This window comes from Leptodactylus fuscus, chromosome 10 (genome assembly GCF_031893055.1).
Source record: "Leptodactylus fuscus isolate aLepFus1 chromosome 10, aLepFus1.hap2, whole genome shotgun sequence".
Classification (NCBI taxonomy): Eukaryota; Metazoa; Chordata; class Amphibia; order Anura; family Leptodactylidae; genus Leptodactylus; species Leptodactylus fuscus.
This window is the reverse complement of record NC_134274.1, coordinates 22,306,506-22,329,666: the sequence shown is the minus strand read 5'-3', so window position 1 is coordinate 22,329,666 and position 23,161 is coordinate 22,306,506. Positions and strand designations below refer to the sequence as shown.

The 23,161-nt window shown below is 44.0% G+C and overlaps 1 protein-coding gene across 1 annotated transcript in view; it reads left to right on the top strand.

Moving 5' to 3' along the window:
• Positions 1-219: 219 nt before the first annotated feature.
• Positions 220-23,161, top strand: part of BTRC (beta-transducin repeat containing E3 ubiquitin protein ligase) — a 137,632-nt gene continuing 114,690 nt past the window's right edge. The window contains exon 1 of the mRNA XM_075257527.1: positions 220-282. Within this exon, the coding sequence (XP_075113628.1) occupies positions 265-282 (18 nt within the window). The 5' untranslated portion in view covers positions 220-264. The remainder of the gene's footprint in view (positions 283-23,161) is intronic.

Here is a 23,161-nt window from a genome sequence, read left to right as displayed (position 1 = left end):
AAATATATATAAAATGAAGAAAGCCAATAATAATAAATAATAATAATAAAAAAATAATATCCTCATTCTATACACTGTATACAGCAGACACTAAGCTGTATACCACACACATTACATCCTCTTGGTCACAGATACAGGGAGCTTCGCCTTCTGCGCTCTCTTGTCCCCACTAGCCTTCCGTAGCTGTCTCAGTTAAAGACTACCATGTGACCATGATGTCATCGGACGAGGAAGTGGCTCTGTGAGCTGGGTGTACAGGGGGTGATGGCATCTTATAAAAAGGTAACGGTCTTTACGTCATCATGTTGTGTTGTGATGTCACTGGTGACGGGGTGCCGCGGGGGGTGACGAGCGGCGCTGTGTGAGCTCGGCCTGAGGCTCTGCCAGTCATAGCAGCCCCTGCCATTATCCTGGGGGATGGGGGGCTGTCAGTATATAGGTGCAGAGGCTGCTGATGTCATGTCTGCAGGATACAGGACAGCTGTAATGGAGGAGAGGACGTGGATGATGGCTGATAGGCAGGACTGTGTGATGAGTGGCTTACGTCTATTGTTATATGGCTAGTGCTGCTATACACTGCTACACCTGTGTGTATATACAGTATATAGTGTGTGGGGAGACAGTAATCATCACCACTGCCTGTATACTAATATATATAGTGTATGTGTGTTTCTATGTAGGGATATACTACAGCGGGATGGACAGTAATACTACTGTATGAATATAATACACCCATATGTATATAAATATATACACGCACCCCTACACACACATGGATATAGCCATATGGTGACATAACATTACACTATTATACTACTATGTTACAACTATTAATGACTCCGTTGCTGATGATGTGACCGGACAGTGTGTAGAAGTCCAATCCTAGATTTCGGTGAAGTCACATTCACTATTATGCGTTTTCATGGACTTTCCTCCATAGGGGTCCGAATAATAATCCACAATCTGCAAAAAAACATGTCCCCCTGTCATCCGTAATCACTGTATGATCCTCTATTCTCGTCTGTGCCGCAACTATGGGCCGGTAAATAGGACCGGCTTCATAATATGCAATGCTTGTACATGGCAAAAATTATTGTTTGGGGGCCATAGAAATGAATCTGTAATCGGCAATTGCAGATATAAACTACAGTCCTGTGCGCAAGATCCTACAAAGATTCTGTCCCCCGAATGCAGCCGAGCCATGCCGATAGGTTAGGGCCACCTGACACAGCAGCCCCTATTGCTGAGCGATCGTCATTTATGTCAGTATACTAATGAGCTCTTTGGAGTAATGAGGGCGTTGTCATTGCTCCTTAGAGATAAGAGGCGACACCCTCGTTATTTTGTTGAGCTCACTTGCACACTACCAAGAAAGCGGCCTCAGCGGCGGGGCTGTGATTCACAATGGGAAGACGCTGCTACGCTCAGGTGACCCCAGGCTTTGTGTCTGCTGACAGACTCCCTTTAATGTTGTGTGTTAGAGTTCTACATACATACATACAGCATGGGACTTGCCCAGTTTTTATAACAAAGTGTTGCAGGTTCTTGATAAACAAGGTGTACAAGAAGTATGATTGATGTTGTACTTTCCAAATCTGAGTCAAACACCTTACACATCCACACCCTAAACTGGAGTGGACTGTGTCATAAGGCTGAGGCTTCTTTTGATGCAGATTTTATTGCAGTTTTTGGAGCCAAATCCAGGAGTGGATTGAGCAGAAGGAAGAAATATAAGAACTTTCTCTATATTTCCCATTCCTTTGGTAGCCATTCTTGGCTTTGGCTCAAGAAACTGCAACAAAAGAAGCTGTGTTTCTGTAACGTGGGGCCTCGGCCTTCCCAGGCTGATAGGATTCTTTTGGATAGGTCGCCACTCTGTTTGGTGGGGTTCAGAAATCTTGGACCACCATGGATTAGCTGCTTTATGTAACAGTAGAATGAATGAAAACCTAAGGAAACCTGCGGACCCTTATAATGGGGTCCATGTGGTTTTCCCATGAAAAATGAGGAGAGGAATGTGCAGCTTGCAGTACTTTTTGTCTCCGCGTATTTCATACAGATAGAGGAACGGAATGGCCCGAGTCCAGATGAGAACCGGGCCTTAGATGTTTCCCTTCTGTGAAATCCACTCCTGACTTTAGGTAAAAAAAAAACGCAGCAAAATCTGTCACAAAAAATGGTTTCTGCAATGTGGGGCTTTACCCTTAAAGGGGTTATCCATCTTTTCAAAAATTATCTGCAAACTGATCCACAGCAGTGCTAAATCCTCACGGTTCCCTTCCACACCACTTTGCTGCTCCTTGTATCACTGTTATGTGAATCTGTAGACAAACTACATGTCCCATGATTCCTCTGCCTCCTCACTCTGCGTGCCCCTCCCTTCTTAAATAACTTTCTAGCCGTAGGATGGGAACCCCTGCAGTCTAAGGGGGCATTCACACGGAGTAATGCCGGGCGTGTATCACAGCCGTACACGCCGGCGTTGTGGCAGACTGCTGAACACTTCCCATTCACTTCAATGGGAGTGCTCGTAACAGCGGCGTTTAAGAGCGCTCCCATTGAAGTGAATGGAAAGTGTTCGGCAGTCTGCCATAACGCCGGTGTGTACGGCTGTGATACACACCCGGCGTTACCCCGTGTGAATGCCCCCTAAGGGTCCATTCACACGGAGGAAAGTGGTGAGGAACTTGGTGTGTAATTTCAGCACTGGAAAAAGCCTCCCATTGACTTCAATGCTAGCAGAAAAAGAAACCCATTGAAGTCAATGGAAGGCTTTTTTTTTTTTTTTTTTTTTTTTCAGCGCTTAAATTCCTCACCATTTTCCTTTGTGTGAATGGACCCTAATGCGTTGTGGGTGATTCCTTCCTGATAACATAAGGCGGTGGTTCGCTCTCAGTCACTGTATGACACAAGGGCGTCCTGACCACCTCCTCTATAAGTTGGGGTACAGATACCATGGGGCAGGTAATAACTTTGCCACCATTCCCCGTTCCTTAGATTTTTAGTTAATGTCTGAGCCGTGCAGCAATCACTTCTTAGATGTCTTTTTATTGTCTTGGTTTATTATCTTCTATCTTCCTTCCACGATTTGCTTCGACATTGAGATTTAATTAAGAAACAAAAGTGAACGCTGTATGGGGCAAACTGGAGAAACTCCATATTTATTTCCTCTTCCACGTTCCCTACAGAAGGGTATAAGGACTTTGTAAGTTCGGGCTATGTTCACATTGGGCTACTGATTGTAACTTGTCCAAGGCCAGGTTTCCACTGCATGGTGCTCGGAGATATATATGGGGTCTGTCATACTGATCTAGCCCATGGTGGTGTGCGAGGGGCTCATTGCAGAGCTGTGAAGGTTTTCCTAGGTCGGGGATTGCCGGTGCGGGTGCTTGAGGTATAATGGCTGTGTCCTGTGAGCCCGGCCTGGCCAGAGTTATGCGCTGCACATGGAAAGCGTTAAGGCTGCCAAGTCTGACTTATTAATTGTTAATTAGCAGCGAGCGGATAAAATAAGTAATATTCCGACGTCGTACGGCCGCGCTGACCTACATATACAGGAAAGGCCTGTCAGTGCCAATGTCTAGCTAGTGTAAAAATTCACCGAATGTAAAATTTCCTTTTTTTTTCCAACAAAAATGCTGATTTCACACATGGTGGCCCTGTCGTGGTCTGAACATGTCCCAGGTTAGTCAGTGACTGATGCTGGATTATAAATGCGGCATATCATAAGATTGTCTAGTCTACGTTTATATCACATTTTTAGGCTAGGTTCATATCTGCGCCCGGCTCACCATCAGTCGGGGACCCAAACGACGGAAAGCCAGACTGCTAAAACAGCAGTTACCCATAGACTATAGGACTCCACTGACTCTAATGTCAACCTAACCTTAGTTTACTTGCTTTGTGTCATAACTTTTCGACAAAATTTTGACACATTTAACATGCACCTCTTCGTATTATTATTGTCATTTATTATTATTATTTTTGGAGGGGGGGGGGGGTTTAAATCCACGCACATATCTATCATGTCAAAAATTTAGCCCAAAATAGATGTGGCAAGTATATGCCAGCACCTAGTCATAACCCCAATAGTAAATGTATTTGGCAGAACAATGCCATGTTGTTCGTGACCCAAATTCCCTAAGGCCACGTGGCGACATTAGCTACGTGATTTTTAACTTTAACACAAATTTCACTCAAAAAACTCATTTCGCAGACGTCCGTGTCCAACCGCAAAGTGCATCCGTATGCACCCGTTTTCTTGTGGATCCCCAAAAAACAACACACACCCCCAACCAAAAAAAAGTGGATGTCCCAACCCCCTGCATAGGTGATATTGTTGGATAGTGGCCATCTTTGCTTTGTGCAGAGCAGGAGCTCTTCCACAAACTGACGCGTCGTCTTCTGTGCTTCACGTCTTGAAGCTAATGGCTCCTCGGCTGTCGTCTTCTTCTTTTCACTCTCCTGCGCGCTGACGTAGTTCCGGCAGTGTCCAGTCTTGACATCTGCAATTACGGATACACACTGAACATGTGTTGTGTGTATCCGCAAAAATGTACGCGCCCATAGACTTCTATTGGACCTTCCGTGCAGTGCCGTGCCATACCGTAAAAGCACAGCCATTACGGACATGCGGTATACTATCTGGAGCACGGTTGCGGCACGCCACACCACTGACAAAATCTATGGTCGTGTAAGAGGCCTCATTGAAAACTATGGGACCCTAAATGGTCCGCAATTTTGAACCCACAATTGCGGACCATTTGCGGTGTAAAACTACGGTCGTGTAAGACCAGCCTAATGTGACGTAATGTTGCACAATGCGATGTTGCAGCGACATGGATGTGATGTGACAAGTGATTGCCTGTCTGTTTTTAAAAAAATATATTATAAAGATTGCAATGAACTGCGGAAATATGACAAAATTACAGCAAAGACTGTGACATCAGTATCTCTGTGTATATAGAGGTAAGTTCTAGTTTCCTGGTTCTTCTCTCCCCAGGACAACTCCATGTTTGGCGAACCTAAATGTTTCATATATATATATCCATGTATAGGTATATGTAATGTAACATTTATAAGGGGAAGTTGTTTTATCGCCTCGTCTGCTGCTCCGTACATATAGGCTTCCGGCTGATTTTTATATATATATATATATATATATATATATATATATATTATTAATTATAGTCTGATCTTTTTATAATACCTAACAAAATAAGAGCGTAACACATGGAGGCGATCCTCACGCCCGCTCTTCTCCTCCATGGGCGTAGCGCCTCTTTATAGGTGATAACAGGCGAGTGTCTTTTGTTTATTACAAGTGGTAAGACAACTGTCGCCAGACCGTGAATGGGGGACTCCAGGGGAACGCTGGTATTGTCTAATCCATTTCTCATTGGAATTTGATTTTTCGGGAAGACAGCTGCACCCCATTTCCTTTAACCAGGGAATTAGGTTTCAGCATTCCTTCGAATGAATGAGCCAGGCATTAGTATAGCAGGTTTTTGCTGAGCGACAAGATGGCAAGACTTATGTTTATTGCATGATTTAATGGTAAAAAAAAATTAATAAATAAATATCTATAACTTTTTTTTTATCTGGGCAACGGAGAATAAAGAAAAAATAAATATAATATAAAGATATATATATATATATATATATATATATATATCTTTATATTATATTTATTTTTTCTTTATTCTCCGTTGCCCAGATAAAAAAGTGTGTGTGTGTATGTGTATATATATATATATATATATATATATATATATATATATATAGCTCTTACTTATACACATATACATACATACACACACACCAGGTTGTGAGATGAATGAGTGGTATATATAAGCACAGGACACGCTGTAATCTTATACACTGTAAATCTGAGACATTGGCGAGTTTCTTTTACCGTTCGGCTTTGTCGCTTGCAGCCCGTGCGGCCTCTGTTAGTGGCGTGGAATCTGATCCCGCACCTTTTATGTTCCTTCTTTCATCTTTGTCGCTTCGTGTATTTATAATGTAAGGAAACAGGAGGCTACAAAGACTGCCGTCTACCTGGCACTTTCTAAAGTTTTCTTAAAGAGGATCCGTTCCCTCTACGGACGTGTCTGTTTTAGTAAATAAGTCTGTATCCTCTCAGATCACTCTGTAGCATCTTCTGTCTTAAATCTTGCACTTATATGCCTGGAAATTGCCACTTGGATGTTACTATTTCTCTGACGTTTTCCATATAGGGACAGATAAAGCCATCCAAAACCCTCCCCCCAAAAAAGTGATGGGTTTCTGCCGTGGTCTTTTCCGCAGTGTTTCTTGGCTGCCGTCTGACTACATGCGGCCTTAGCCTTAAGAAGTATGAGTATTGTAAACTATCACTTGTATATTGGACCCATATGGATGATCGAAGACTCATTTTGGAAAATTTGCCGGTGGCAAAGCCAACACCAAGCGTCAAATATCAACACATCATCTAAAATAAGATATTCCTGCAGTTTCTGGTGCTAACTCAGGGGTAGGGAACCTTTGGCTCTCCAGCTGCTGTGAAACTACAACTCCCAACATGCTCCATTCACTTCCATGGGAGTTCCAAGAACAGCAGAGCCAGTATGCATGCTGGGAGTTGTAGTTTTGCAACAGCTGGAGAGCCGTACGTTCCCTACCCCTGTGCTGACTGGACCAATAGACGAGTACTTAAAGGAGCGGCGTTCCTCACAGCCCAGCTAGACTCAGGAACGCCCTTCTGACAGTGGGCAGAGATCTGTGCTGTTATAAGGGCAAGTTCATACGTTTTTTTTTTTTTTTTGGCCGCCTCAGGTTCCAGACCCAAAAAACAGCCTCAAAATCCTGACCAAAAAACCCCTTGTGAACATACCCTAACGACACATATCTCCAGCCCCGGGGCACATAATGGGAAAGCAGGCAGTGCGCTGAATTTGGCGCACTGTTGGCTTTCTAGCATTATATAAACGCGCCTGTGCCCGAGGACATGAAAAGTCCTTTTTAATCTCCTGGCCCATAAGGGGCTGGTGGGTGGTTCAGTGTCCCAGATTGACCTGACAGGTTCCCTTTAATGACACTAATACCGTCAGCAAATCTCAAGTTGTCCCAAAGTTTAGTTGCGCTTTAATGGTATGTTCAAGTGGCAGAACGTGGCTCTGTATTTGAGGCTGTGTGAACATACCCTAATAGGATTTTTTTTGTTTTGTTTTCTGGCTGACCATGTCTGTCAGCTAAAGGAGTCCTAGCAAGAGTCAGTCTCTGACCTCGCGTCTCCACAGCCCTGCTTATAGGCCTGCATGTATAAGCAAAATGAAGAGGCCGCAGCAATCTCCGGAGCTGCCTAGTCATCAAGGTGCTTGACACAACAGTCTTGTGCGTGACTATATATAACCCACATTCATATAAACTGCAGATGTAGCTCAATTTCTGGCATTGCTGTGCATGTTTCCTAGTGCACTGTGATAGTAGGTCCATATTCCACGTCATGCTCATTCCTGGGCTGCCGGCCATGGCTCTCATAACTTGGTTGCCATGTGAAGGTTTGTGTTCTCCTCTGGACACGATGTATGCTGGTAATAATAGCAATATATAACAAGCCCTTGTGGGTCTCTGAGGTTATGTGAAGACACATGGCTTATGTGGTATTGTCTGTGTAATGCTAATGGCATGGTTCATGTCGGAGTTAATCACTAGCGGGCGCAGGCCGTCACTTGTTGTGGCATTCAGAGAGTTTCTCAGTTCTAGTTTGCCAGAAAATTTCAGCTTTCACTGCTTGCTCTATGCGAGCGCGAGGGTTAGGGCAGATGGGCGTTTCGAGCCTCTCTCTTGTTGTGCTGGTACCTGGAATTTGCAGGCTGGTTACATGTGCAGATGGCGAAAGACAGTGATGGTCTTAATAAATTGCTTGGAAAATGTATGCACAGGATACAAGGAGCGATGCAGGGACGTGATATAATTTGCCAAATTGAAGGGCATGGCCTGGATGGGTCTTGAAACTAGACTTGGAGGTCTAGAGTTCTCCCCCGAGGGACCAGGACTGCTATTCTTTATGAGCCTATTTATGCTGCATTAATGCAGACCCAGGCCAAGTCTGATGGGTCCCTCCTCATTATGTTAATTATTTTTGGAAAAAGTCACACCAATCCTGGCCACCCGTGGATTTCAAAATGGTCATACTCCGAGCTACAGTGCTCCATTGTACTGGCCGGACTGGAAGTAAAGAGACTTGGCTGAGTGCTGTGGCCATTGACTGAGATCAGTGGACTGATGACGTCACCAGTGCCAGGTCAGCAATTGGTTGCAGTGGTCATGTAGTGGTCTATTGTCTGGTTGGGTTTGACAGCCCCAGCCTCAGACCCATTTTGGCAAAATGTATTCCAAGTGAATGATCCACTCTTGGAGTAGCCGGTTCGTTTGACTCTGATCGGTGACCTGGCTGGCCATGTGATTGGCAGAATGACCTACTATTTCCATACCAGATGGAAGTCACTTATTAGTCTGTGAGGACCGTTCTCTCTTAGACCTACGTAGACATGGGGGCTTCAGGCTGGTGTGTAAATTTTTGTTAGTTTTCTGATCACATGATTAGCCTGGTTCCCATTCAGAGGCTTAAAGGGGTTGTCTAGGATATATAGTTTTCCACAAGGTGACTTCTCAGTAACTTTACCTAGACTAATGATTGGCCTCAGCGGTCTTGTGTGGTGAGGAGAAGCCCTGGGTTGCTGCAGGATCGGGAAGCGGTGGGAAACTCTGGATCAGTGGGGACAAGTGAGTGTGGTTTTTGTCAACTCTTTCACCTCCAGTACTCTAATTCCCTCCCTCTGACATGGTTGGGCAGTGTGTACAGTACCTAGTCTCTTCTGGTCCTGACATGCACTCTGCTGTGTTACCTACCTGGTCCAGGTCACATGTACTGCGCATGCGCTCCGAATAGGAAAGGATTCAGGACAAGATGAGATTAGGTATACTCTGCCTGACCCTGTGAAAGGAAGGAGGCTAGGGCAGAGGAGACTTACCTCTTTGGAGCAACGGCAATGCCCTCATTGCTCCAAAGGGCTCATTTGCATATTGATAAAGGCGATCTCTTGACAGCGGAGGTACGGTTTTATTCGGGTGACCCTTTGTGAATCTGCAGGGATGGATTCTGGTGACCCTTCCTTTTATGAATAATCTACACTGGCTGATGATCGGGAACAGTTTCTAGGAAAAGGTTGTTGCCTCGTGGACTGGTGGCGGCAATCAAACATCAATCGAGTTAATTCAGCACCTTAATTCATTGTTGGCAGCACATTGCATACATGGTAGTCATGGCGGATAGCTATAGAGACATCTATAGGTACCTAAAGGTAGGGAGCACCAGTCCTGAAAAGAGTAACCTGTGTTCATTGCTTTGTGCATGTAACCTCTTAGCGTAGAACGGTTTTCACTTTGCGTCCTCCAGTACTTTGTCATTTTCTCCGTTTTTGTGCCAGTAGTGTATGTCGCTGTTGGGCTATTTCTATAAACAGGTCTAAGTGCCTCCCTTGGTAACACATTAGTGGAGCAGTAGTCCTTGGTTGGAATCTGAAGTGATGGTTTTGTCCGCGTTCCTGATAAATTTTGGTTTTGCTACCCTCTTGGGTGCTGGCCAGCACCCTGTCTCATATGCTTAGAGAGAGCACCTGTTATGGATTTGAGCAGACATGATGTTAAGACGTATAAGTGCCCCCTCCCTCGTGTTAGGTGACCCGGCCTTCTTGTTCACAGCATCTCACATGTTCCTAGTGCGTAAACTACACGACATGTGCAGCAAAGTGGCCGTGAGGGCCGGAGGGTCCGGTTGCGAAGATGGTTAGTTATCCTCCTGCCAATGGTTTAGATACTACTGGGGTTAAGATGTTATCGGCTCCTCTTACCTATAGTGGATGACATTTACGGTCTTGTCACCAGTGTATCCGTTTATTAAACAGGAGTATATAAGGTTATATATATTATAATATGGCCGGCTTATGCAGATTTGCCACATCTTCCGTTGTTTGCGTTCGATTAAATCTGCAACCCCATAGACCTGTTCTCAAGTCTGCAACTGAAGGATCATCTACGTTCGAATGGGATTTTGGAAACCGCTCTCACACGTATCGTTCAGACGCCTACATCTACAACATGGTCTAAGTCACTCACATCTAGGAGACAAAGCCACAATATTAATGTATAGAAACTCCCATAAAATAGTGCCAAAAAAAAAAAAAAAAGTTCTAAATCACTCCTTTCCCTAGAATACATACAAAAGTAAAAAAATGACCGTGAAACACATTAGGTGTCTGAAAGTGCCCGGTCTACTGAATATAGGGGATCTGCAGTGCTCCTGTTCCGTCAGGAATGGAGTTAATAGGAGCACTGCAGATACCCTATATTCAACCAGGCTGAATTCCAAGTGCGGGAAGAAAAACAGTCCTCAAGCTCAGGGAAGGGGCAGACAGACAACCAAAACACCGCCTCCCCTTTCCCAGCATCCAATATCTACTGCACCCCAAAACTCCAACCATTTTAATTTTTGAAATTTTCCAGTAGCTGCTGCATTTCCCCCCTAGGCTTATACTCGAGTCAATAAGTTTTCCCAGTTTTTTGTGGTAAAATTAGGGGGGTCGGCTTATATTCAGGTCGGCTTATACTCGAGTATATACGGTACTCCCAGAGGAATCAATCGCTAGGTTTTTTTGTGAGTTAGGGAAGCTTTACTGCTTGTGTGTGACGATGGTTGACAGACATTTATGCAGGGCTTGGAGTCAGACTGTGGACAAGTAGGCGTGTGACTATTACTGACTCCATGGTCCTGTTTCTGGTGGCAATTTATCTACTTGGGGAACAAAGCTGGGACGTGATAGAATTCAAGGCTTGTTCCTTCCCAAACGTTTGTCAGGAGATGGTTCAGGTAACCCCCCCCCCCCCATACCCTTAAGATAGTTGGAATCAGTGGGTTTAGTTGACTATGGCTCTAGTTACAATCAAGGTTGGGTCCACCAAACAGTCCACGGCCATACGGAAAGTCCATACGTTGCGGTTTCTTCTTGGCATCGCCTAGGACAACTAAAAACTTGGTAAGACAACGTTTGCCATCTTTCATGCCATAGAGACGGGCCTGACGGGCACAGTGGCCTAATATTCGTCTGTTCCTTTCGTGAAGTTCCTGGTTTGGCTCCTCTCCAGGTGTCACTTAACAAAGATCATCCTTTGTACTCCCGTTTGGCTCCCTATCAAAGTATTTCGTTTCAGATCTTCCAAGTCGACGTTAACATTGACAAAGTCCATTTAGATGCCATAAGCTATCTAGTCCGTGAACCTTTTACGGTCCTTACAGCGGTGAAGCCGCATTCGCGGCGTGAATAAGATTCCTCCGATGTTTAAGTTACGAGGGAAAGCGGAGACTCTCGGCCAAATTCTGCCGCTCTGCAACCTGAACTATACCATTTGGACCTGATGAAAGAGGGCAACGGAGAGTGGTGCAACTGACAGAAATAGCTTTCGGCAGCTGGCCACGGTATCCCATTCAGTGTAGTCACTTATATACGGTATTCTATATTTGTGATATAGAGTGTGCGGGCCTGGATATAAGGCAGGATGAAGGCTTTAATGGCAAGCGCAGCTGCATTAGGGCCTGAGATTTTCAGCTGTCAATATATTCTTCTTGAGGGGAATAGTGACAGTTTTACTACTTCTTCTTGTGTTGCTTTTTTTTTTTTCGTTTTGGGTTAACATATCAATTTATACATTTAGACGTTGGTGATTTTCCATTAGCGTCTGGTGACTGGCGACATTCCAGGGGAGAGTGTTGATTTATATAGCGCCAGCCTTGTACCCCGCGCTCTATAAGATTACAGCACAAGAAAGATATATTACATAACATGTTACCCAACATGCGGGTTACATAATAGAGGAACATCCACGCGGCGTTTTATTACAAGCGTGCGTAGGTCTAATGAGGGATCCGAGGGCGTAAATAGCAGCGACAACGTATAGATGGCACATAAAATGTAGAATGGATTTGGTAAAGATGTAAAAATGTGAAATAGATGAATGGGGATAATAACGAAGAGCGGAGAATCGGGACTGGTAGACAACGCACGTCTGCAGGGGCGTGATTTCTTATGGGACTGTCTTGTGTGGTATTGATGGTTATAGGGAGCAATATGGGTTTTGCGGTTTGTATGGACAGGGGTGTGTAGGATGGCGTAATTTTTTTTTTGAAAGGTTGGAGTTTGGCATTGGCCTCTTAAAGATTCTTTATATCGGCTCATATAGACTTGAACGGGTTATCAGGACTATGATGCGGAGATCCTATCCATTGACATCATAACCATTGGTAATAGGACCATGCTACTTGCACTTGATTGGCCTGAAGTGAAGCAGTTATGTGACCAACAGATGTGAGAAGAGGAGCGGCTCAGTAGTCAATATCTTAGTCCTGGAAGAACCAATTCAATTTCTTAGCATTTGTTAATGCAATTGGAAATTTCTCTCTAGCCCTCACCATTCCTGAGCAACAAGCACAAGTAGTTTTGGTGCCTAATAAGCTATGTAAGCTCTGTAATGTTAGAGAGCGGTGTCAGGCAGGGGGTGTGACTCAGAGCTCCAATCAGAGGCAGCCAGTGTCAGAGCTCAGAATCACACCCCTTGTCTGCTCCTGCCTGACACCGCCTCCCTGACATTCCAGAGACTAAATAGTATATCAGGCACCAAAACTAAGAGCATTGGTGGCTCAGGAATGGTGGGGGCTAGAGAAAAAAATTTCCAACTCTTTGAGAATTAGCAGAGGAGCCGCTATTAAATGGTATAAAGAGCTGGACTTGTTGGAGGTGGTGAAAGGTCCTCTTAAAGAGGACCTTTCATCAGATTGGGCACAGGCAGTTCTATATACTGCTGGAAAGTTGACAGTGCGCTGAATTCAGCGCACTGTCGGCTTTCCCGATCTGTGCCCCGGGTAAAGCGCTATCGGTCCCGGGACCGTAGCGCTTTAGTGTCAGAAGGGCGTTTCTGACAGTTAGCCAGGGATGCCCTTCTGCCCAGCAGCGCCTATCGTGCTGTACAGTGTGAGCGGGGAGGAACGCTCACACTGTACAGACGAGTAATATCAGGAGAGGGAGGGGGGAGTTCCTCCCCGCTCCACAGTACAGCGCTATAGGCGCTGCTGGACAGAAGGGCGTCCCTGGCTGTCAGGAACACCCTTCTGACTGTAAAGAGCTATAGTACCAGGACCGATGGCGCTTTACCCGGGGCACAGATTGGGAAAGCCGGCAGTGTGCTGAATTCAGTGCACTGTCAACTTTCCAGCAGTATGTAGAACTGCCTGTGCCCCAAACCATGAAAGGTCCTCTTTAAGGCTGAGCCCCACATCAATGGCTACAAAAAGAATGGGAAATGTATAGAAAGTTCTTATATTTCTCCCTTCTGCTCAATCCACTCCACTGAAAAACTCCTTTGCTTAGGCCTTACATTGCAGGGCCATTCTTAGAACAGGATAACAATTTGTGTCTTTGGAGTTTGAACACACGGGACCGCCGCCGATCAGCTGTTTAAAAGGGGAGCGATGCTCATGAGTCCTGCTACTTCTTTGCTGATGAGGTCATGGTCATTGGTTACATGCTACAGCAACCTTTCAGTCCCATTCAAGTGCCGTACCAAGCACAGGCTCTACGCAGTGTACAGTCTTGTGCATGACCTCTTCAACCAGCTGATCCTTGGGGGTTTGGGTTTGATCATACATTCTTTAACTATACGACAAAGGCAGTTAATGGTGTATATTGTAGCTACAGCGATCCGCTTTTTTTGAGTTACTTGTTAGGTCGTGCCATAATCTAGAGCGTTAGCGTCTTCACACCTCTTCTTTATGGTTACCTACCTCCTAAATCTTCTCTCGTGCTTCTGTCTCCGACGAGGACTTTACTGTAATGTCGATAGCTGTTGTAATCTGAAGCCATTAGTGCAGACAAAATCTGATTTCTATTGACTTATTGTGGTTCATCTCATAATCTGCTGTACAGCACATATGGTTGATACTAACAAGTTTGGTTTTCGAAAAGTTGTTCATCTCCAGCAAATGAGAATTCTGAAAACAAAGGCAGATTACCGACCAAATGATGTTTGTAATGCACGCTGCCAAAATACATTCATATTCGCAACAGCTTGTGTAAAACCCACCATTTCTGCTGCCGCGTCTTACACATTAAGAAATCTCTCCCAATTTACAGCCCGTCCTTCTGAATTGGAACGGGGGCCTGGTTTTGGGGGATTGTCGGGTTTGTAATAATCCATAGATAAGGCTGTCGCTTGGCCTTGTTAAAGGGGTTATATGGGGATAAAAAAAAAATTCATTGGATGAACATATTTAATCTATAGGGGAGGGTCTATTAGCCCTGCAGCACGCTATTGGGGTGGGGGTGGGGTCCCTTTTAAACTTTATTTTACCCTATAAGCGCCCCTCCAATTTTTCAATTTGACTGGATAACAACGCGAAAAAGCGTGGCGGAAATGCATCACTTTTTTTCTTCTGCAGCGTTTGTACAGAATATTTTTGGCTTCAGTTATACCTATAAGGAAACCACCAGCATTTCCGAAGGTCTAATAGACATGCTTGGTTTCCAAAAACGCAACGGTCAAATTTAGGCTGAAGCTCCACGTGGCAGTATAGTCACTACAAAGTGGATTCTGGCTAATCCCATCCACATATGGGGGAAAGTAATCCAGTGCGGAAATGCTGCAATATTCGAAATGGTCGTGGTTTTAGAAATCGCAGTATGTCAGTTATACCTACTGAAATGCTGGGTAGGTATAATTGATTCTGAATATCTGCAGAAAAAACCTGACGCGTTTCTGCCGCTTTTTTTTTTTTTTTTTTTTTTTTTCTGTATCCCTTTTTGGGTGTAGACCTCTGTGTAGGGCCTCAACCTTCATGCTACACATCTTCAGAAAGCAGGTGGAGTCTATACCTTAAAGGGATCATAACTATTTTGGCAGTAGGATGTAACCTATGTAATTTTAGGTTGGAACTTGCATGCAACGTGGCCGTCACTTCTGATGACTTCACACAAAGTACAAAATGGACTGGCCTCCTTACAGGATTTGGCCAGAAGAGAGAACAGCGCTTGCCCGTGGTATTGGTAAAAGATCCTTTATTGGTACACACACAACACGTTTCGAGCCATTCCGGCCCCTTCTCAAGTGCACGCAATTAACCTTCCCACAGTGGGTGATCAATGAAAGTACGTCATCGATATACTGCATACCAGTGCCAGGAATCCAGGCCTCCGCCTGTGGTATGGAATGGATTTCCGAAACTTTTTGAAGACTTTTTAGAACCAGAGCCCACATTTCATCGATATTAACCCCTACTCTAATAGTAAAGTTATAGTAATAGCGTGTCGCAGATTCAGTCTAGCGTTATCCTCGCACTTGCAATGTATACGTCCTGTGCTTGGAGCACACTTGTGACATAACTTGACATAAGATGGAGTAATATTAAGCCATCAAAGTATTTCCCATACAAGGACTGTTGGGTATACACTTGCGGGTTAACAAAAAAAAAAATCTGCCGTGCTTACCCCCCGCTGGATGCATGTCTTGCGTTCTAGGATCTCTTTCAAGTGTAATATTCAGTTACCTCTTACCTTGTGAGTCGGGGGTGTTAGGACAAAATTACCGACATTCTTTACTTGTGGTTGCAGCGTTTTGCCATCTGGAAGCTGATACTAAATCTATCTTGGTATAATATGAAAATATATTAAAACTGAAGCAGCTGTTATGAGAGCGATAGGAGAGAGAAGAATTTACATCTGACTTTACTAGCGCTCAAGCCGAAGTTCAGCAGGTCGGGTTGTAGACCTGGTCAAGGATCCTTTTATTTATATAGATTTTACCTCCTTCTATCTCTCACACGGTCATAATATAGCCAATAACTTGTATATTCCTTCCAGTTTACTTAACCAAACCCTAAATGGCTATAGGGTTCTGTGTCTGGTTCATTGGATCCTCAAGGGGTCTATAACTTGGGTTACTCGGCTCTTTGTGTTGGGTTACTTCATGCCCAGTCCTTTGTTCCTCAGGGAGATAGACATCTGGTAGCGGATGGTTAACTCCTAAAACAAACAGTAAAAGCTATAAAATAAACCCAATAAAAAATAAAAAAAAATCTTCATCTCGGAATGTGGTAAGGCAAAAATTAGAATATACTGGGGTAAGGTTATTAAGACTGGGCCATGGTGCTCTCATCTTATTATTGAGCGTGTGGGAGGCAGATGTGCCAGAATTGAGGCTCCAGTCTCTTAGGCCTGGTTCACATCAGAGTTCAGGCCATTCCGTTCCCTCATCCGCACTTTTCTCTTTGGATTTTTGGTGCGGAATCCACACGGACCCCATTATAGTCTATGGGGTCCACGGTTTTCCGTAGGTAACTGCTTTTTTTTATGCGGATAGGTTTCCCAAGCAGACTCCTCGAACGCAGATATGAACCAGGCCTTAGGAACCCTAGTGAACCAATATGGAAATATATTCCAGCTCACTAGTTACAGTAGATATGCCAAGGGGTCAGAATTGGCCCCATTCTCAAAGGGTTTTTGGCCTATCCTTAGAAGGACACCTAAGAAATAACTTGCACATTAGTAGGGGTCTGAGCTCAGACTCCCACTGATCAGAAGACTCCTCAACCCATTCTGAATGGAGCAATGGTTGGGCAACCTTAATTTCAATGGGAGTGCTGGAGATAGTTCAGTACAGCAATTGACTACCTCTGACCCTCCCATTGAAATGAATGGAGGCGAGCATGTGCTTCAAAATGGGAAGGAAGGGGGGGGGGGGTTATAATGATCACTTTGTTCCCCTCCATTCTCATTCGTGGGGGCATCTGAACAGTGGGACAATCACTGATCTGCCAGTTGATCCCTGTCCTATAGGGATAAGGGGTTATTCCCCACTCCTTGTTGATCACCTGCCATAGGATAGATGATAAATATCCGATCACTGATGGTCCTGCCCTTGGACCAAGTCCCCTGATCCTCTGTATTGTACAACCACAATATGGCTAGAGCCATGGTACCAGTTTCCTTCAGCCCCATAGACCTTGAATGGAGAGTTCTCCTTACCATGGGTATGCGGTGCTGAGTATTGAGTAATGCTGGTTCCAGTGATCAGTGGCAGTCCCAACAGTCAGACCCCATAATCTTATGGATGAAGGATAAATATCAATTAGTGTGGAAACCATTTTAAAGGATTAACACTTGAGAAGCTCAAGGGGGACCATCTCCTATTAAGACCATAAACAAAAGTTGCACGCCACTTCTTCGTCTTGGTATTTTTACATTCACTTTTACTTGTCAGATTAAAACTGTCCCAGCTAAATAAAGCTAGAATTAAAATGTGCGGACCCGGTGGCCACAGCCTATTTGACTTTGTGTTCTCTCCATTTATTAACACAGTCCGTTGGTCCCCAAATAGTTACAAGACAGAAGAGGTGAGATCTTTGATTGACAAGTCAGAAATGCATTAGATCATTCCTGCTGCCAGAGTTCCTGGTTCTCGCTGTTAAAAATGTCAGCTTCTCCAAGTTTGAATGGCAGCCCGAGGGGCTCAGGAGCCTTTTGTTTTCTGAGATCGAAACACAAATTGGTTGTATGCCTTGGAACGCTCCATTTCGAGCTGTAATTTCATCTTTTAGCTAAGAATCGCACAGTACATGAGCAAAGTAGCCTGTAAACAATAATCCCAAAAATATATAAATAAAGCGGGTCATGTTTCTGATGCTCCGCTCCACCACTGGTGCTGACCTCTATCACACTGAACATCTCCAGGCTGATTGCTGTTCCCCGTGGCTCCTCGGTGCGAAGAAAGGACCAAACAAAAAAAACATCAACCCCCGTTTCATCATAAGAGTTTAATTTCCCTTTCTTAACAAAAAGTGACCCCTAATAATCTCTTGCCCTCGATGTCACAAACACTGAAGTGGTTGCTGGAGAATAGATTGGAGCAAATCTATTATTCCTTCATTGATGATTTCAGGTGCTGGATTCTTGAATCCCATATATATATATATATATATATATATATATATATATATATATATATATATAATTTAATGGCGTCCTATAAACCACGTACCATATATCCATTTTGTTTGATGTGCCAAGTGGGTGGCTGGATAATATAGGAATGTGATATTGGAAAGATCATGGACGAGTAGCCTTGATCTAACATACTGTAGAATGAGGAATCTTCATGGGGGAATCAAATGGATCCAGAAGACTAGGATAAGCCTTTCTTGCTTTTGTTAGGTTTTCTCTAAGTGGGCATTCACACGGAGTAAAGTGGCGCTGATTCTGGCATGATAACTCGCGTAAAAATCAGTGCTGAAAAACAGACTCCAATTGACGTCAATGGGTTCCGTTTTCTGCCTGGAACACATTGAAATCAATGGGTTAAAAAGCCTCCTATTGATATCAATGTGTTCCACGTGGAAAACGGAACTCATTGAAGTCAATGGGAGTCTGTTTTTGAGCGCTGATTCTGAAGCGAGTTATCGTGCCAGAATCCACTCCACTTTACTCCCCTAGGGGCTCGTTCACTCGGGGCAAGAGGGGTGGATTCTGAGGCCGAATCCACTTCAGAATCTGTCCCCTCACAATAGAGGTCTATGTAGACCGCTACCTTCCTTTTTTATGTGAGCGGTATGTTCCGGCTCACGTAAAAAAGAAACGAGCTGTCCTTTCTTCAGGCGGCTTCCGCGGCTGAGTCAGCCCCAGCGTCCACCTCGCGACAGCACCCTCTGGCCTAGGCCCATTCCCCTACTCCAGAGGGGAAAACCGCGACAGTCATGGCAAGCGCGTTTTGGTCCAATTCCTGCATCAGAATCAGGACCAAAATACACCATTCCGTGCCCCATGTGAACTAGCCCTAAGGCTTCACTGTCGCCCGCATTTGGTGACGATTTGGGGATTTCGTCCCCCATTCCTCTTGAAAAATGCAGAGAGTAAAGTCCTGCAAGGGTCCCTGGGCGGACCCCGTTATGGTCTATAGTCTTATGGGGCGCGGATTGGGTTTCCGTTCTTCAGATTCTGAAGAACGGAAACCCTAACACTAGTTTGAACCTTGTGTAAACACCCTGAAAGCAAGTAGAAGTCTAGGACCTGATTCACACGAAGATGTTTGTGCGACAGCTTTTTTTTTTTTTTTTTTTTTTTTTTTTTTTAATCGTGTAAAATGTTCCGCCAAAAGACTGTTCATCGCTCTCTGTTTATAACGGACAAAGACAAAAAACAGTCTTTCAAGAGTTCTAAAAAGGGTGTTCAAAAAATTGCTGTAATATGGCCATGGCCAAAACTCGACAGATATGTTTATTTTCGATGGATGTTAGGTTTGTGGGGAAAGAAAAGTGACTTCCCCCTTTGAGACCCCAATTATTAACCAAAAAGTGTAGCTGATGTGTAAGGAGCAGGTTGAGCTTCTTGGAGCCTTGTGTTGTGTGGTTCTCGAAATTGGTAGCAGGAGACATACTGGACAAGGCAGGTGTGGAGGGGGAGGGACATAAACTATATACACCCCTTACAGCATTCTATTTGTGAAATAACACAGTAAATGAGAGATTACATCCCATCAATACTTGGTGTGACCTTTGCCTTCTGTCAGTTCTTCTCGGTACACTTGCAGTTTGCGAAGGAACTCGACAAGGAAGTTGTTACCGCCATCTTGGAGAATGAAGACCAGATCTTCTTTGATCAGACAGACTGGATGAGATCAGGACTCCGCGGGGGCCGTATCATCACTCACAGGACTTCTCCTCCAAAGGTCACACCAAATATCGATGGGATTTACATTTCTGTTGTTCATTCACTCGATTTTGTTAATTGATAAAAATAAAGTATTGAAACTTCTATTTCTGAAAGCTTTCTTACTTTCTAGCATTTTCCGCACCTCTGCCTAAAACTTCTGCACAACACGATCTCCACTTAATGAAAAATCTGTTGTGACTTGCATCTTCACCTGTGTTATCGGGGGTTGTCTATAACAATAACCTTGAATAACAGCCTAGATTTTTATAGAATAAAAAAGTAATATTTTATTGAGTCTGCGCTGCTGCAGTTTGAGGTCTCCCAGTCCCTCACGAGTCTCTACATGCCAGTATTGAGTAATGATGTGCCAATACTAGTGGACGACGGTGGATAGTCACTATTATCCTATAGGTTCTACACCGGAAGTCCCCAGTGACCGGCGCGTTGGAGCACTTGGTACCCGGCCACCCAGTCATTGGGGACTTCTGGTCTAGGGCACTTAGGATAACTGTGGTATCCCACGGGTAATATTACTTCAATAGTGCCTCCATTAATAAACTATAGGTAATAATTAACCCTGCCCTGCCACCGAAAACCAGGCCCTTTGTAGGGTGACAGGAAAACTGACCTACATGAAAGTGGTCCTTGGTACAAAAAAGGTTTGGGGCCACTTTCCTAGACAACCAAGGCACGTTGTATTGGCATTACTATTGCTGTTGTCTGTAGACTGTGCTGTGGACGATGGTTATTGTTGTTCTTGTACGTTGTGCAGGAATGGACTGCCAGATGTATAGGACACACAGGATAGTTGTGGTTGCAGATAAGACCAGCATATTGTAGCTGATAAGGGTATAAGATGTTGTACTGTGCTTACTAGTGGTCAACGCATATGGACACCCTCAACATACCCGAGAAATGGAGAAAAGAACTGGGAGATAAACAAGTTTGGGGCTCTGCAAGTTTCCGTAAGGGAAAAATGAACAAAAAAATTTAATAAAAATGACTACGAACCCAAGGAAGCTACAAGTCTATGTATCTATGTTCAGATTTGAGTGAAATAACAGGTATGCTTTAAAGAAGACCTTTCACCACCTCCACCAGTTTTAGTTCTTAGCATCTATTAACTTATGCCGTTCTATTGGTTCCAGCGCAGTTGGAATTTTCTCTCTAGCCCCCACCATTCCTGAGCACAAGCACAGTTCTCTCAGAAGGGTGGTGTCAGACAGGGGGTGTGACTCAGAGCTCCAATCAAAGACAACCGTTACTGTTTATGCTTGTATCCACCCACCTGACGATAAGGAGCATATCGGACACCAAAACTAACTGCTCTGATTGCTCGGGAATAGTGGGGGCTGGAGAAAAAAACTGCTCTAGAATCGGTGGAGTGTTGTCTATTGGTGGATGAGAAGAGCTGGAGTTATTGATAGCGGTGAAAGGTCTTACTTAGACTCCATGAGGACATTACTATAGTAGGATTGCCGTCCAAAATCCATGCTATCTGCAGCTCTACGAACCACTATGTCTGGTCTGTTGGTGATAATAGTATTGTATTATATTAACACATGTACAAAGCTCCCTACAATCTCATGCACATGACTGATATGGCATCAAATGACCTCCAAGTTACATAGACACAATAGTCTATACACAATATTCTGAGGATTTTTTTTTTTTTTTGTTAAATACTGTACCTTAGTGAAGCGATCAGTGATTGACTGCTATCTGTGTATGCACAGTCGTAGAGGAGAGGCATAGAAAGACCAGAGATTGCAATGGATAGGTGACTGGTTATACTGAATCTCTCCCCACGATCCTATATATCTGCTCTATTACATCCTGCCTTCAGATTGTTCAGCATTTTCCATGACCGGTTCCCTTTAACTCTGACATGTACAATCCTCCCAGGCTAGTCTGCTTACCCTAGACTAGACGTACGGGCCTTGTAATGCAAATAATTACTCCTTTCATGCCATCCTTCAGATAAACCTTTGGGGACCGCATTATTTCCAGAATCCTGGACACTCTTGCATCACAAAATTTGCAATCTATCCGAAAATGTGGATATTGGGGACTCTAGTCCCGGATTTAGCAAGAATTAAATAGACTGGTTAGATGCTTCCTATATCCGTGTGACATATTTATGTGCAGAAATTACTCTCCATCTCTACGGACCCCATAAAGCGACTTACAAAGGCTGGCGAGTCGGGGCTAGTTGGTGCAGGTGGTTGTCAGTTTTATAGACCATCGGTATTGTATACGAGACAAATGCTGATCTTTAGACTGCGTGATAGAATTTGCTAAATTTTTTTTTCATTCTAATAAAATATTTCAAAAAGAAAAGAAATGGCTTTTTTTTTTTTTTTTTTTTTTTTTTTTTTTTTTGTACCTGTCGTTCCGATCAAGTACCGCTAAGATGAGCAATTCCTATAGGAGTCAATTACTTTCAATTTATTTACATTGGAAGCCTTCATCCCGTCTCTTCAGAAAGTGCTGACTGTATAAAACGGCGGAACGTGGAAATGAAAACCTATCAAATACTCACCGAGGAAGACGCCGCCGAAAGAATTGCTGTAAACAAAAGCATCTTTCTCCGGCTCCGATTAAAATATCAAATTATTGTAATTGCATGAACACCTGCTACGTTTTTCCCGAAAACCTGGATTACAAAACGCATTTGAGGATTGTCGACGCTCAGACAGGAAAGCCCAGAATTCTCTATTAGATTTGGGAGTCGGGAAGAATCGCTTTCTCACACGGGCAAAAAACAAAGGGGCGTTCTGCCCAAAATGTGGTGTTCTGTGTTAGACTGGGACCTGATCACACTGTAGCTGGAAAATATTACTTATATTTTATGGACTTCATTGTTTGAAATGATATGATCGATAGCTGACCAAAGTCTTTTCCGGCCAACGAATATCTACAATAAGCGACCGTTCTTCAGACGAATTCTGCCTGGCAAAACCCATTGAGCTCAATGGGAGGCAGAAAAACCGTGACGTGGTTTTCTGGTGCTGTTTTTGACGTGGTTTGTGTAAAAACCACTTCAAAAACCGCAAGCATTTTTAGAGAGACATTCCAGGTCCATACAGGGTGCTGGAGCAAAAAAAAAAATGCGTTGAAAACCGCATCATGTAAAATAAAAAAAACGCATTAAGAATCAGTTTCTTAATTCCTGAAGCAGAATTTTTCAGCTTGCAAAAAACTCTATACTCTGAGGGTATGTTCACATGGCGGAATTTGCATTCCGCACGTGAACACTTCGCGCAGCTAGCTGCGATGGAATGCCATTGCAGCGCAGCGGCATCCATTCACGGCATTGCGCTCCGGATTAGGCCCGAACGTAATTCTAGTTCCCACTTCTTAAACTTAGC